Source organism: Acipenser ruthenus, chromosome 2 (genome assembly GCF_902713425.1).
Source record: "Acipenser ruthenus chromosome 2, fAciRut3.2 maternal haplotype, whole genome shotgun sequence".
NCBI lineage: Eukaryota > Metazoa > Chordata > Actinopteri > Acipenseriformes > Acipenseridae > Acipenser > Acipenser ruthenus.
Genome location: NC_081190.1, coordinates 6,146,742 through 6,161,590, shown reverse-complemented (window position 1 = coordinate 6,161,590; position 14,849 = coordinate 6,146,742). Strand labels below are relative to the sequence as shown.

The following is a 14,849-nucleotide window of genomic DNA, read 5'->3' as shown; positions in this document are numbered from 1 at the left end:
CTTAAGCAAAGTGGGTGGTTCAGGCCGAAAAAGAGAATGGCATTACCCTCCGCTTGAAGTTCAGCCCCATTTGCAGTCCCCTTTTATGGGCTATTCCAAAAAAATGACAACAGCTGAAAACGAATTCACTACAACTGAGTCTAAACCTCAGTACGATTGTTTATTTTGTTATAAGCTACCTTCAAATAACGCATGAGAGAAACGAAAGAATCTTAGTCAAAAGCCTTTTTTTGCAGCTGAAAAATCTGCTTTAAATGGTTTCACCCCCTGTTCAGCTTCACTAGTTAACAAACAACTCCATAGCTAAGAGTAAGTAGAGTATCTTTACAATAATTGTAGGTAAACACTATTCATTTTAACTGTCTTTATTATGCAGCATAAGGGTGGTGAGCAGAAAAACAAATAAACAAACATGAAGTGATAAAAGGCAATGTTGTATATTTGCATTGGAACCGCGTTAACGCCAGTTGTTTTACATATTCAAAATAGAGATACATAATTTAGGCAATTATATAAAAACAACAAACAAATGAATAACATCAGAAGAAAACACACACAAAGGGCTTTTGTGGCTCTTTTTTTATTTATATAAATGCACAATAGAATTAGGAGTGGAGTGCAGGAGAAAATTGTGTGTATGCTCTAATAAGGCCGAGGCTGTAAAGGTACAAATATTGACAAAAGGTTAATACCATACTTTTCAGAATCAAATGCACATGACTGAGCATCCATGGTTTACATCCTCTGTACAACTCTCTCTATAATCTTGTATACTATACAATTACACTGTAGTGTACTATAAGGAATACTGTAACCCGATTACACTGCACAACTTGTATATAACACATATCGGATAAATAGCACACATGAAATAGTGTCTTATACTTTGAAAATTGTGGTACAATGTAACATTTGTTTTGCTTAGCTGTTTCCCCCAACCCATCTTGCTATTTACCAAAACTCACTAACAGTTTAAAAAGACAACAACTACTGAAATACTTTCTAAAAAAAATCTGTTTAACCTGTCCTCGTTGTACATATTTTCTAGTCTTTTTCTTTTCTAGATTTTTGAACATGAATCAGACATAATCATTTAATTAATTTGTCAATTTATATCAATGTTATGACTGTTATTCTTTTAAAGAGATACAGTGCAATAGTAATTGTTCCGCTTAATTGATCAAAGCAGTCATACCAAAATCTCCACTCTATGCTTTGAACTACTGCAAGAGGTGGAGTTATTACTACTGCAAGAGGAGGAGTTATTACTACTGCAAGAGGAGAAGTTATTACTACTGCAAGAGGTGGAGTTATTACTACTGTAAGATGGGGGGTTATTACTACTGCAAGAGGCGGAGTTATTACTATTGCAATAAAATGAGTTATTACTACTCCAAGAGGTGGAGTTATTAGTACTGCAAGATGATGGGTTATTACTACTGCAAGAGGAGGAGTTATTACTATTGCAAGAGGTGGAGTTATTAGTACTGCAAGATGATGGGTTATTACTACTGCAAGAGGTGGAGTTATTACTACTGCAAGAGGAGGAGTTATTACTATTGCACGAGGAGGGGTTATTACTACTGCACGAGGAGGAGTTATTACTACTGCTTTTGTCCACCCTTGTGAGGCAGGTGGGGTTCATAATGATACTGTACTTAATGTACTTTGTGGGTTTTATTTGTAACACTGAAATCCAAATCGAAGTATCTATAAATTACCCTAGAGTCCATTATACAAGGGGTGTAACCCAAGAATGATCAGTCACACACATTGAAAAAAATATATACTGTGCATTTAATTTTCTCCATGATGTAAACATTTTAATAGAATGCAAAATCAAAACCAGTTCAAAGTAACTGCCTCTCCTCTCTGTGTAAATGACTAAGCACAAGAGAGACTTTCTTATGACTCGTCTCACTAAAATATTTTACTTGATGTCATGATTTAACATTAGAGGGAGGCATAAATTAGACTTGAAAAGACTTAAGTGGCCGGTATTATTTTAAACTTTAAGGAATTTTTAGGATGATAAATTCTGGAGACTGGAGAAAGGGAAGAAGAATTAGTGTGTGACACAAAACAAGAGACATCTGTAGATGAGTACAGAAAATGGTGCAACTGGCAGCGTCTCAAGGGTCACGTCTTGTAAAAGTCAGAGTTGCTAGTATTTCTTGGCTCTTGCTCTTTCTGTGTGGTTTGAAGACAGATTGTTTTACAAGGTACATCAGTCTGCAGGGAATAGTAATTTCCTCTTTCCCACTACAACACAAATGTAACTTTTTAAACAGTTTATCTTTCATCGAAAATATATTACTTAGCGCACTAAGTAAACAACCACATAATTTGCCGGAATTATTGCTTCCTGAAGCTATTTTCAGTTTCGTTCCCTTCGCAGGGCCTTCCATAATGTCAGTAGATACTGGAACTTTGTGGTGTTTGTTTTTTTATTGCAATCATGTCTGAGAAACATTTTGAAATATGAACTGCTATGGAATGTGAGGGATAAACTTTGGACACTGTCAGAAATTATACCCAAGTTTCTCATTTAGCAATCTTGGGAATTCAAACAACCACAGCCCCTCCCCTCCCTTACACTTGGGAATATCTAGAAGCCATGTGAAACACATTTTTTGTCTTTGTAGTTATCCAAAGCATACATTTACCAAACAATTTCAAGTGCTGACTAAACTTCATGTGCAAGCCAGGGATGTTCTTGTGGCTTGGGAATTCTAGTGGCAAGTTTGTACAAGCTTTTGTATTGCTGTAAGGAAAACATTTATAATTTGGTGACAAATATACCGCATTTGTTCCTAATGTCAATTGTTTAAATAAAAAGTTCCAACAGTGGAAGACATGGGGCAACGGTAAAATTGACTTGAGAGAACCTGTGTTACTGGAAGGCAGAGAGGTTCTTAAACTTCGCTGCACTGAAACCCCCTTCTACCATAAAAAATGACTATGCAACCCCACTTGCAGAATATGCATTGCAAGGCAATATCAACAAAACTAATATATAGCCAGTGGTTATTTTTAATTCACAATACAAATCACAAGTTTTTTTACAGCCAACAGTAAACTTAATGGGAGGGGTGAGCTTGCATGGAAGAACACAAAAAAAGGCACCAGTGCTTTCAGAGCTGCAGATGATAGCTCTTCTTGTCGCACAGAAATCCAAAACTAAGCAAGAGGTTGTTGAGAAATGTCTCATCACAAGAAAGTTCTATTAATTCTTCTTCTTCTATAAGTGGCAAATTAGTAATTGTAGTCACTAAAAGGGTTTATAATCCACCAATCTGCTTTCTGATCTTTTTTAGGGAAGTACTCTCGAAACTGAACCTGAAGGCTGTCCAGGTGGCTGGCAATAACTGGTGGTAAGTCAGTCTTTGACAAGGCACTCTCATCCCAAAAGTTATCTAGTAAAAAGACATTTTCCAGGCTGCCACGGTTTACGCGATCGTACCACAGCTTTCGCTTTAGTCACTGAGAGAAAGGGCAGATGTATGGCGTCCTTGGAGTAACGTGTTGTTTTTGAAGCAATGAGACATAGCTGCCAGGTAAACTAGCAGAGCAAGCCATTTAGCCTCTACAAGCTTTTTGGGCTCTGTTTCTTTACGGCTGATCGGGTCCTTGTTGTCGGCACTTCTTTTGCCACTCTATTCCCCTTCCTTACCCCCATTTCCAACATTTTTCTTCAGAAAACTGTCCATTTTTGGTTATTCATAAAGCAACTTTTTGAACTTTCACAACAAAAATCACAGATGCTGCACTAAACACTACAGAAGTGCATTCTGCTGATTGGCTGACATGGCATGTTGGTTGTTAGGTAACCAGTTCAGAACGTTACGACAAAGGCAAGAAGAGCGAGGGACTCACTGGGAGTAAAACTGAGAAAAAAGTGCCAATAATAATAAAAAAATGTACGGTACGTATTATTTTTTTTTTTTAAACTAAAATCGTTTTTTTTTCAAATTGAGCAGGTATTCGTGTGGGTGTAAAAAACAACTGCTCTCTGACTCTCACCAACCACCTATAGCTCTCTGACTCTCCCCATCCGTGGTTACATAAAATGTAAACAGTGCAACTTCCATTGCATTTAGGTTGAGGATGCTGCAGTCACAGTTGATAATATTGCACTGTGCAGCAAATAGTACTTGAAGCCAGGGTTTTTAACTTGCAAGGTTATAAGTCATGTGTATCTTATTCTCCCATTTCTTTCTGCTTCGATGCTAGGTCCTGCTCCAATAGGCTTTAGAGCAAAACACTGGGGTTACAGTTTCCATGTGGTGATGCTTCAAAACAACTGACAGTTCATTCAAATACAACATGATATAAGATACGTGATGAACTTTCCACACAATGGCATTAGAATATATGGAAAAATACAGTAGCGGGGAATGAGCAACAGGCACCATCAAATGCAAGTTTTAAACAGACGCTCAGCACAGAAATATTGACGTTCGCAGTAATATTTGCTTTTACTTATCATACACATACTGCATTCACTAGGTACATGAAATGTCTTCAATAGCTACTGGCTTTGAAAACAATATCTTATTCTGTCCTATTTAAAACACCAATGATCTCTTATCAAGTACAAAACAAAATTCAAAACATAGATTAAGTTACTAATAAATACTGTAAATGTTGTGAATATTTAATAGGGAAAAAAGCTCATATTGTATTTAAAAAAAAAAACATTCAGGTTTACTTGCTACTTTTTACTTACTAGTGCATTACAAAATGAAACTGTGTTATTTTGTTCCCTTTAAAACATAAAGCATACTTACAGGTCATCTTCTTCACAGCAGAGCACATTGCTTTTCTCATAATCACTGAGACTCAGGAGGCTCTAGCCAGCAACACAGGTTAATCAATCAGACGCCAGGGTGTGGAACAGAAGCTATCTCTGTATGACAAACTCCTTAGTTTTGAAAACTTAGTTTTGGAAGGTTAATTAAGAAAGCCCGGACACTTGTGCTTGATTGAAATCATTTTTGTTAGCACTTCTCTTCATGCCTCATGCCAAATTATATAGAATGAATTTAAATCTACTGCTTTACTTCATTGCACATAATTGTCCCCTATCTGCCTCATGTGAGGTGGTCTCTAAAACAGTGGCCCCCTGCACTGCCTTCCAATTGTGAATGGGGATCTGTTTTAAAATGTCTGTTATACATTACTAAGCAATGCTATCTGTCAATAGGTGAGGTGTGTCGCAGTGAAAATGATTCATTCTGCTTTTTTAACGCTATACATGTGATTGGAAACCCTTCTTCATACAAATACTGTTAATATTATCGATACATGTGTTGTGTGTAGGGGGTCTTTTAATAAAATGTAATTTTCTAAAGAAACTTCTCGCACACGATCTCCCAGTCTCTCAGTAACATTCTCCAGCAACACACTCACACAGAAGTAATAAATGAAGAGATTCTCATCACTGATTCTCATCACATTGGTGATCCAGTGCCTTTCTTTAGAACTCTGTCCGTAGCTACTTCACACGGTTCCTTGTAACTAAATATACCAAGAGGGTTATAAAAAAACAAAAAAAACAACAACATGTGGTTTCTGAGAATTTTAAATCAGCATGACACTGACAGGTCTAATAGAACACAGTAGTTTTGTTTCAGCAGGATGTTGATTCTATCTGATTTGCATCTGCTTTTAAACACTGGACCTTAACTGTGTATTGGTTGAGCTCAGAGGGACTGAGAAGCCCCTGGGCCCTACTCGATGACAGGAAAGACTTGTAATGCACACAAATGATGCACTGCAGGCAGAACTGAATCTGCCATGGCATTTAGATAAGCATCACATATCACATGCCCAATTGACGGGTCCCAATCGTGTGGAGGCCCTGTGGGATGAACTTGATACCTGATAACAAACACAAGTGGCCAAAAAGTCAGCTTTGTTGCTTTGAATGCCTAGTGGCCTTTAACTGTATGCAGGGCCAAAACAATACATGAGATGTAGCTTCAGATACACTTAAATAACACCATCTGATGGAACTGTCTGAAACTCACCATTGAGTTGGAATAAAACACACCTACTGTACAAGTCCAAGCCACTCCAATCAGAGCCTGAAGCCAAAAAAAGATAGGATTAGCCATAACAATATATGCTATTGTCTTTATGCTTAGTCACACGCAAGTGAAGTTATAGCAGAACACCTGTTATTTTACATACAGTAATGTCACAAGTCATTAGCCATCAAATGGAATGTTTTATGTACAGTACATGTACAAATTGAAGTTTGACATAGATAGGAAAACAGGGTGCCTCCATATGCCTCCAGATTCTGATGTCTAGAGCAGCAGTGTGGAGTAGTGGTTAGGGCTCTGGACTCTTGACCGGAGGGTCGTGGGTTCAATCCCAGACGGGGGACACTCCCAATTAATAATAATAATAATAATAATGCCTCTGAATGTATTTAAAATATACACACATAATACCTCCAGGTTATGACACACTCAGTATTTGTGCAAAATAAGTTATTTAACAAGTTTTGTGACAATTTGACAAGAAATTCTCTAGATATATGCAAAACTATGGCGTACTGTACATACTGTGGCAGCCAAGACCAGCTATTGCACTGGTCATGGCTTTAACTGGACATGCAATACTGAATGTCCAGATTAATGTTCGGCTGTAACATACGGTACTTGTAACAACCTTGAAAACACGACGTTTTACTGCAAGGGGACTTCCCTGAGAACAAATGTTTGAATAAATGAAACAGAATGCATTACAATCTTCACATATCAGAGGGAATTTAGGTTGTCACTTATGAAAAATAGTTCCCACAACCACATCAATGTCCCCAAAACAAATTCCACAGACACATGGTGCTGAGGGTGATGGTTGGTGGAGTGAGACTAAGTTGTGTTGTGATGTGAACAAGTGACCTTTTAGCCCAGAGCAGTGGGAGATACCTGGTAGCCACTAACCCTCACACTGTTACACAGATTTGTTTAGGTCATACATGCCAAAGGGAATGCGATGGGCATATATTCTGAATAGTTAGTTTCAAACAAATGACTGCACTATCATGAATGCTGCTCTCTGTTTTTTATTTATTTATTTATTTTATTTAATTATCTGAAAATCCTAAATATCTTTTTGATTGATCCCATATGCCAGACTACCTCAGCTACCTTTGTTTTTTAACTTGCAGAGAAGTTAATAATTGTCAGTATGTATGGGTGGATTCAATGAGAATATGTGTCTGTGTGAAGTTTTAGGCATGTTTGTTAGTTCAATGTCATGTTATGGACATATCCTGTATGTCTGCTATCCATTTACTATCAGTGCACATGCTTGGTATTCATGTGCAAAAAACAGATGCTGCATGTAAAACCAGCACAGGTTTTAAATAGTTTGTTAAGCCAGAGAATGTATGTATATATGTATAACTTGTAAGTTAGTCAGTATGCAGGTATTAAACACTGTACCATAAAAGCTTTGAAGCTCCCATACATATGAGGCCCTAAAATCAAGTACCAGCGGCTGGCACTCAGCATAAAAGATTGGCTCTGTTGGTTTTTCGATGTGATGAGGCATCCAGCCTTAGAGATTGAAGGGCCTCCACTGCAGAGCAAGAGTCATCCACTTTGCCAACTCTGCTGCACAAGCAATCTGTTTTCTATATTACTAGCTGGTATCACTGTACTATGCACTATAAAACAGCAATTGAGCAGGAAATTAAGTTAGGGGATCGGTATTTGGCACAATAGAATAGTCTGTGGTCTTCCCGCATACAAGGATCATTAAATACCACAGGAGTTTCTTGATACATTTCAGTCTCTACTTCCTCTTTCTGTGCGGATGGGAAACAAAACATCCTAATGGGTATTTGAACAGCTTGAGATGTGTCAGACTGGGAACCGCTTTCCTGTGAATAAGAGTGCTGGCACAGTCATTAAACATTTCAACAGCTAAATATGGAATATCTCTTTTCAGACCCCAGTGTTCTCCTTCAGTGATTTCTCTACACAAACAAACAGAGGACAGTCTCTTAAGCTAAGCTTCTTTGGATTAACAGATGTGGCAGGACTGTTTGTTCTTCCTCCCAATTTTTTAGCTTCAGTTTCCATAGGAAAAGTTTCGAGGCACTGTCATCCAAAGGCTGTGGTGAACTTACAGGGACTGTAAGCACGACTGCAGTATAATCATTACAGTTCAGTGTTCAGTCTCACATTCCTCCAACTCTTCCTACTTGATTCAGAAATAACAGATGCAGTATTTTTAATATAAGTAAAAATAAACCAGTGAATAATAGAATGTATATTTTATCAGTGATGTCACTAGTCTTTTGAGGACTCGATGACCCTTGAGCGTTTTCCATGGCCTCTATACAGTATGTAATTCGAGGATGTAAAATGAGGTGGACAAGCAAGTAGAGAAGAGTCTTCCACAGACACAGAGCAGGGTCGTCTGTAAAGTTCCTAAACATCATAGCACTTCCAGCGCTTCTCACTGTACGAGATCACATACACGGCTGCAGCAATGCTGAAAACATTGTGCCTGATAGGAAAAGCAACAAAAAAATGAAAAATGTGCTGAATTAAGTACTCAATTACTGTTCCAGTAACTTCCATGTTTTCAATGTCCTTCTTCAAGTGGCTTCTTGAAGCCAAAGGGCAGCAGTGAGATATCTTCAAGGAGCGATCAGTAGATTTTACAATCGAAAAATATCAATACAAAACCAAATACACTTTGCTTTCATAATGAAAAATGTGAGGTCTATGATGCTTTCAGGTCAAATTGACTGGATTTACTTTGTCAGTGGATGTAACCTTAATAAGATAAGTTGTCACTGGAAATAGAAAATAAGAACTTCAGCTACACATATATAAGAAGATGAGTGAAAATGGAAAAGAGAAACATGTTTTTAAGATGTTCTCATGGGCTGCTTTGTAGGGCCACTGCAGGATTACTTTTCAGGTAAACTTAAAGATTGTCTTGATCACATGGTTGCCACCTGCTGACAGTCCATCTCAACGATAGGGGGTGGTCGTGTTGTTCAGTGGACACTATGTTTTAAAGCACAACACAGTGTCCTCTGAACCACACTGAAGACTGCATTCAACATTTCTTTTTTTTTTTTGCAGAAGGGTTACGTATAACTATAGCAGCCAGAGATAAGAAGCAAAACACGGATAAATCCTTCAGAAGCAAGCTTGATGGACAGACAGGCTGCCATTAACAATGCTGTTGCCTGTGTAAGTACAGAGTGATGGAAAGATACCCTGGCATTTGCTCTGTAGAAGTGGTCCTTAAAGATTTTGCACTTCCAATTTCCTTGTATTATCAGCTATCTCCAGCCTGTCACTCATCCTGACAATCTTAGATTTCAGCTTACAGGCCAGGCAGGTTATTGACAAAGCAATCCAGAGTGATATAGCACACCCTGATAAAACATTAGTGAACAGGGCTATTTCTTTTTCCTACCTCAAGTTTAACAGTCCTTAGAAAAGAAAAATAGAATGTACACATAAAAAAAAAAAAAAACACATTACATAAAAATGCAAAGAGTATTAAGGTATTTGGGTTTGCATGTGTCACAAACCACTCACATACATCCAGATCCTAGCTGCCCATTAGTCTTTTATTTATTTATGTGTCTCAACATTTAAAAATGCTTTTTTTCTCAAAATAATTGGGGATTTTTTTAAAGATTAGTAGGGTGTCTACTTGTCATAATTACACGACTCCAATTACAGAACTAGTTTATGATGTTGGCAGTCTGAGGCCTTTTATACATGCGACACATACAATGCTGGAATATACTGGAAATATACATTGTTCAGAAAAAACAACAGGAAGGATGTTCACTAAAATACATTACACTCCAGAAGCTGTAAAAAAATAAAAATAAATAAATAAACACATTATGATCATTCAGATCAATAATTCAACTGTCTAAACTGCCATAAAGCAGTGACAGACCCCTGTTGCCCGAGTCTTGATACACTTTTGACCTGCATCCTTTTTCAGGCAATAGCATCAAACTCAGAATCCCCCTTTTTTTAAAACATTTTCCAACCCTTCAGCTCTGCTATAATGGGAGACATGCTTTGTCTCAGGCATAGCCCAGACAGCAACCCAGCGATACCAACAGCAGGAAGACATCTACAAACCCAGCACAGCCTCTAGCCCGGATGTGGGACAGGCTGGTGAAATGAAGATAAACGAAAGGTAGATCAGTTAAAGTATGAGCATCAAAGGGCAGCGGTGGGTCATATAACCTTTGCACGGGCCTTTGTGGCAACATGAGCGCTAATATTCCATTCTGTTTGCTGATGGGTTCTGGAACCTCAGTAGGTTACACTGGGTCACAAGATCAAAGGCTTCAATTTTGTTAAGGATCAACTGAACCTACTCCAAATACCAGCGCTGTTGCCGATTAACTTTCACCAAGATACAGGTCTGTCAAGCTTGCACCAAGGCCTGTGCCGTGGTGTCCTAGTCACATGTCACCTTGTCATGTCCCCCAAACCAGCAAGCTCTTTACAATGTCAACACACGGGTTAGATCTGAATGAGACTAATAATACATAATGGATTAACACATTTATATTAAGAAAGCAGGACAGTTCGGTGGGCACAAGATCCGGGTTCTGACGCTCCATTAACAGCAGAGTGAAATTTTACAGCAGAACAGCATCTTTGAATAGCATTTCACAGAAGAGTAGCATTTTAGAGTAAAGTGCCATTTTATTACAACCAATTACGCAAAAGCTGACAGCTGAATCTCATATAAAGAGAATTACCCTGACTAAAAACAAACAGTAAACATTCAATTTCAAATACCAGAGTGTCCAAGCGGAAGAGTATTTAACCATTGGATGAAGTACCCTTCATCCGCTCATAGAACACTAATAGCCCCCTTTTTTAAACAAATGTTCCAATATGGCAATAGTCAGCAAGTACCTGTATTCCAACACTCCTGGTAGCCCCGAGGCAAAAGCAGAAATTACAGGGTTAAAGTAAAATAAATAAATAAGAAATAAAAACACACAAACTCCCACAATATTACACAAGTGTATAGCTATGCACCTATGAGAGAAACATGTCTTATGGTCTAATTGTGTTTGTTTCAATTAAAAGATTAAAAGCATAGCTGCATGTCGTTACACTACACACAATGTACTTTCATCTTGAAAAACGCTTTTGTTATATAATGATAGCTATAATAATAACATGGAATTTGGGCTCTAAAATATGAATTGCACCTCAATCTTTTGTTATTTGCTCTTTTATACCGCACTTCATCAGAAATATAGTGAAACATAAGGTTTCCATAGCGATTCACATGTACTGCACATTAACATGCAAGTAGATCAGGTATGTATTACATTGCATCTGTATTCCTTCCATGTTAACCCTTCTATGTATTAGTATAATAAACAAACAAACCTGTCAGTAGAAGGCTGTGCCAACAGCCGCCCGATACAGCAATGACACGAGAGTGAGGTATATCCACTTGTTCAGGAAGGCGTAAGTCCCGTTTGAGATTTCCACAAGCCCGGCCGCAACCCCACATAAAAACCTTCCCATCGCCTGAACAGCCAAAGAGAACAGTGGGCTTTGGTTATATTGAGTATAGGTGGCTGTTTGAACTTACTTGGGAGACATTATATTGCCTGGCTCCAAAACAAGATAACTTTTCTGAAGCGTTCTTAAATATTTATCAGTGTATTGGGGACTGCTGATTTAATCAAGAATCGATTCATTTGGGAAAAAAATTGACATGGAAAATGGATTTGAATTGGATTCAGTGATTTTTGAAAAACCTTGAGAACACATAGTGGGGTTCAAAATTAATTGTTGTAATCGGATTGGATTGGATGCAAACACTACCCAATATGCAAATTAGGTAACCAAACAATCCAGTACACGTTGAAACAGTGACATCACAAGGGTTTGTGTACTGTGGTTTCCTCAATCCTTCAAACCCACTGCTCCCCCTCACCCTCACACAGTATAATTGATAAATAATTGATTTATACTTTAGAGATGCTTAGTGATTTGTGTAAAATTAATTAATTAATAAGGCAATTGACACTTATTAGACAGTTTCATACTTATGCCCCAGCTACCTACAGGTACATGAGCAGCACATATCTAAACATTTTGAAGCTTTGCTATCATGTATTAACACATATTAAATGCTGTAAAAGTACAAAACTAAAACTTTAGTTGTAATTAAACCCACAGGTCCTGTAAAGCTGATGGGACTTTCGAATCTTAAAACTCGCTTTAAAAACAGCAAAACAAATTTCAAGCACCCTAAGCGGCAATCCAGGGCAAAATGTTACTGTGCCTAAAAACACACTTAAAAAAATATCTTCCAACAAACAAACAAACAAACTTCCATGAAAACAGTTTTTCGGTTTATAATAGCCTTAACATGCTTCACAATTACCTGTAGAAAACTGATGCCGATTAAGTACCTAACCTATGCTGTGGTCAATTATTAATGCTTGAATTATTATGTACTATATATATATATATATATATATATATATATATATATATATATATATATATATATATATATATATACATAAATATATCATCAGCCTTTTTCAGTCCACTGCTTGGATGAAGGCCTCCCCAGGATTCTTTCACAAAAGCCTGTCTGCTGCGTCCCTCATCCACGTTGCTCCGGCGTGTTTCCTAATTTCATTTTGCCGTCTTCCTGGAGGTCGTCTTCTTGGTCACTTTATATCTCTTGGGATCCAGTCTAGTATCTCCTTGGTCCAGCGATGGTCTGTTCTTCTTGCTACATGTCCGGCTCATTGCCATTTCAGTTTTTTTGCTCTTATAATAACATTGCATACTTTTGTTTGCACTCTTATCCATTCCTTTCTTTTCCTGTCTCTTCTTGTTATTCCCAGCATGCATCTTCCCATACTCCGTTGAGTCGTTTGTCATTTTTGAGTCATTTTTGCATTGAGAGTCAAGGTTTCGCATCCGTAAGTTGGCAGTGGCAGCACATATATATGTACAGTATACTGGGGTATATTCAGTAAAAGATAAGAATGTGAAACCTGTAATGAAAAATACATATCGAAGTGAACCCATTTTTTTCATTGTGATTTACAGGTGGGGTTGCACTGAACTTCACTTTTGCAAAGTGACTCAGGGTCACATTGCATCAGGGGTTCTGCTGGGGATCTCAACACAGTACCTGCTGCCTTCCCAGTCTGCATGTCAAACCAGTAGGTCTCGTAGCCTTCTCGAATGTGAGCCCTGATAGTCAAAGAGCCCTTGTGAAGCGCACTGGCCCAGCCTGGGCCTCTTTGCTCTAGTGTCTCAGCCTGACAGGTGTTGTCCTTGTTGTGGTAATACTCTCAAGATAAATTATGAATGCAACGTGAAAGCTGTAAAATGTGTTGTATCTTCTATTATCTCCATGTTAAAGGCCACAAAAGCTCTTCAGTGAAGTCAGCCATTAAGAAATGACAGGTATTGCTATCAGCCTTCTTTATAGCCTATTACCTGCAATGACAGCAGCTGCTGTAGAACCACTGTACAGCCTATCACATTATTTGCAGCTAAAGTCAGCTACTGTGTCATTTCGGCTCATTTTCTTGACAGTGCTATCATAAATCCATTCAGCTGCAGGGTAACTGTCGACTGCCTCGATTATCTTCATAGCCCGAATGAATCTTGAAATGTATGTAACAGGCAATGACTGTTGTGGATCAGGCACAGGGGCCATTCTCTCTCCATGCTGTCAGCTCCGTGAAGCAGTGTCTATTGCGACGGGAATTTCTGAATTGCTTTCTTGTAATTGAGTAAAATAGCTAAACTTTGAGGAACACAGCTGTTCATAAATAACAAGTTCTGCCTGTTCATTACAACAACCTGCCTGAATGCAGTAAGAACCTGTGCGTCCCTGTTTTGAATAACCAGCTTCTATACCGGCCTACAACACCTGAATTGTGGCTTACGTGACAGATATACAGTAAGACATTGAACAAGTATACCTTTGGTAACGCAGTTAATAGTAAAATACTAAGACTAGAAAAACAGAAGTTTAAATGACATACTGTATGAAGCTACTACTCTTAAAGGTGGAAGCCTCTTCCTAGTTTACTACAGTATACTATGGCAGCATAGCAAAGCTTAGTTAAAGCAATATAGGCACAGGAAAGTATGTTAAATAGCATCTACTGTAAGCATGAAAAACCGTGATTAACCATGGCAAACTGTGGTAATTGCATAGTATCTTGTATAGGCATGATAAACTGCACACTTGCCATGCAAATGTGCCTTGCCAGACATGTATAAGGGATCTGGAAGATTACTCTAAACTGGGGCTGCATATTAAACCACACTAGTGTGCAGCTTCAGGGGGAAGAGCTTAGAAAACAAAATCAAAATAAGCTTTCAGTGTGGAGTAGTGGTTAGGGCTCTGGACTCTTGACCGGAGGGTTGTTGGTTCAATCCCAGGTGGGGGACACTGCTGCTGTACCCTTGAGCAAGGTACTTTACCTAGATTGCTCCAGTAAAAACCCAGCTGTATAAATGGGTAACTGTATGTAAAAATAATGTGAAATCTTGTAACAATTGTAAGTTGCCCTGGATAAGGGTGTCTGCTAAGAAATAAATAATAATAATAATAACTGAACTGAGATAAAGCCAAAGTGACACATTAAATATTGCAAAACTCCCGTTTTGTGCATTGTTACCTGTCACAGCTAGATTGTGGTTGGCTCCGCAGGCTATTTTAGAGACGTTATCAAAGTCTTCAAGGATACGAGGCACTGTGGCATCTTCTTGGGCATCTGTGCCAATCTGACCATAATCATTTATTCTACAAAAGAAAGA

The 14,849-nt window shown here is 38.2% G+C and overlaps 1 protein-coding gene across 1 annotated transcript in view; it reads right to left on the bottom strand.

The window, feature by feature from the left end:
- The window catches only part of LOC117404139 (uncharacterized), a 428,486-nt gene that overhangs the window by 255,846 nt on the left and 157,791 nt on the right, over positions 1 to 14,849 (bottom strand). The window contains exons 6-7 of the mRNA XM_058987371.1: positions 14,711 to 14,835; positions 11,427 to 11,570 (exon numbers count right to left, since the gene is read on the bottom strand). Of these exons, the coding sequence (XP_058843354.1) occupies positions 11,427 to 11,570; positions 14,711 to 14,835 (269 nt within the window). The remainder of the gene's footprint in view (positions 1 to 11,426; positions 11,571 to 14,710; positions 14,836 to 14,849) is intronic.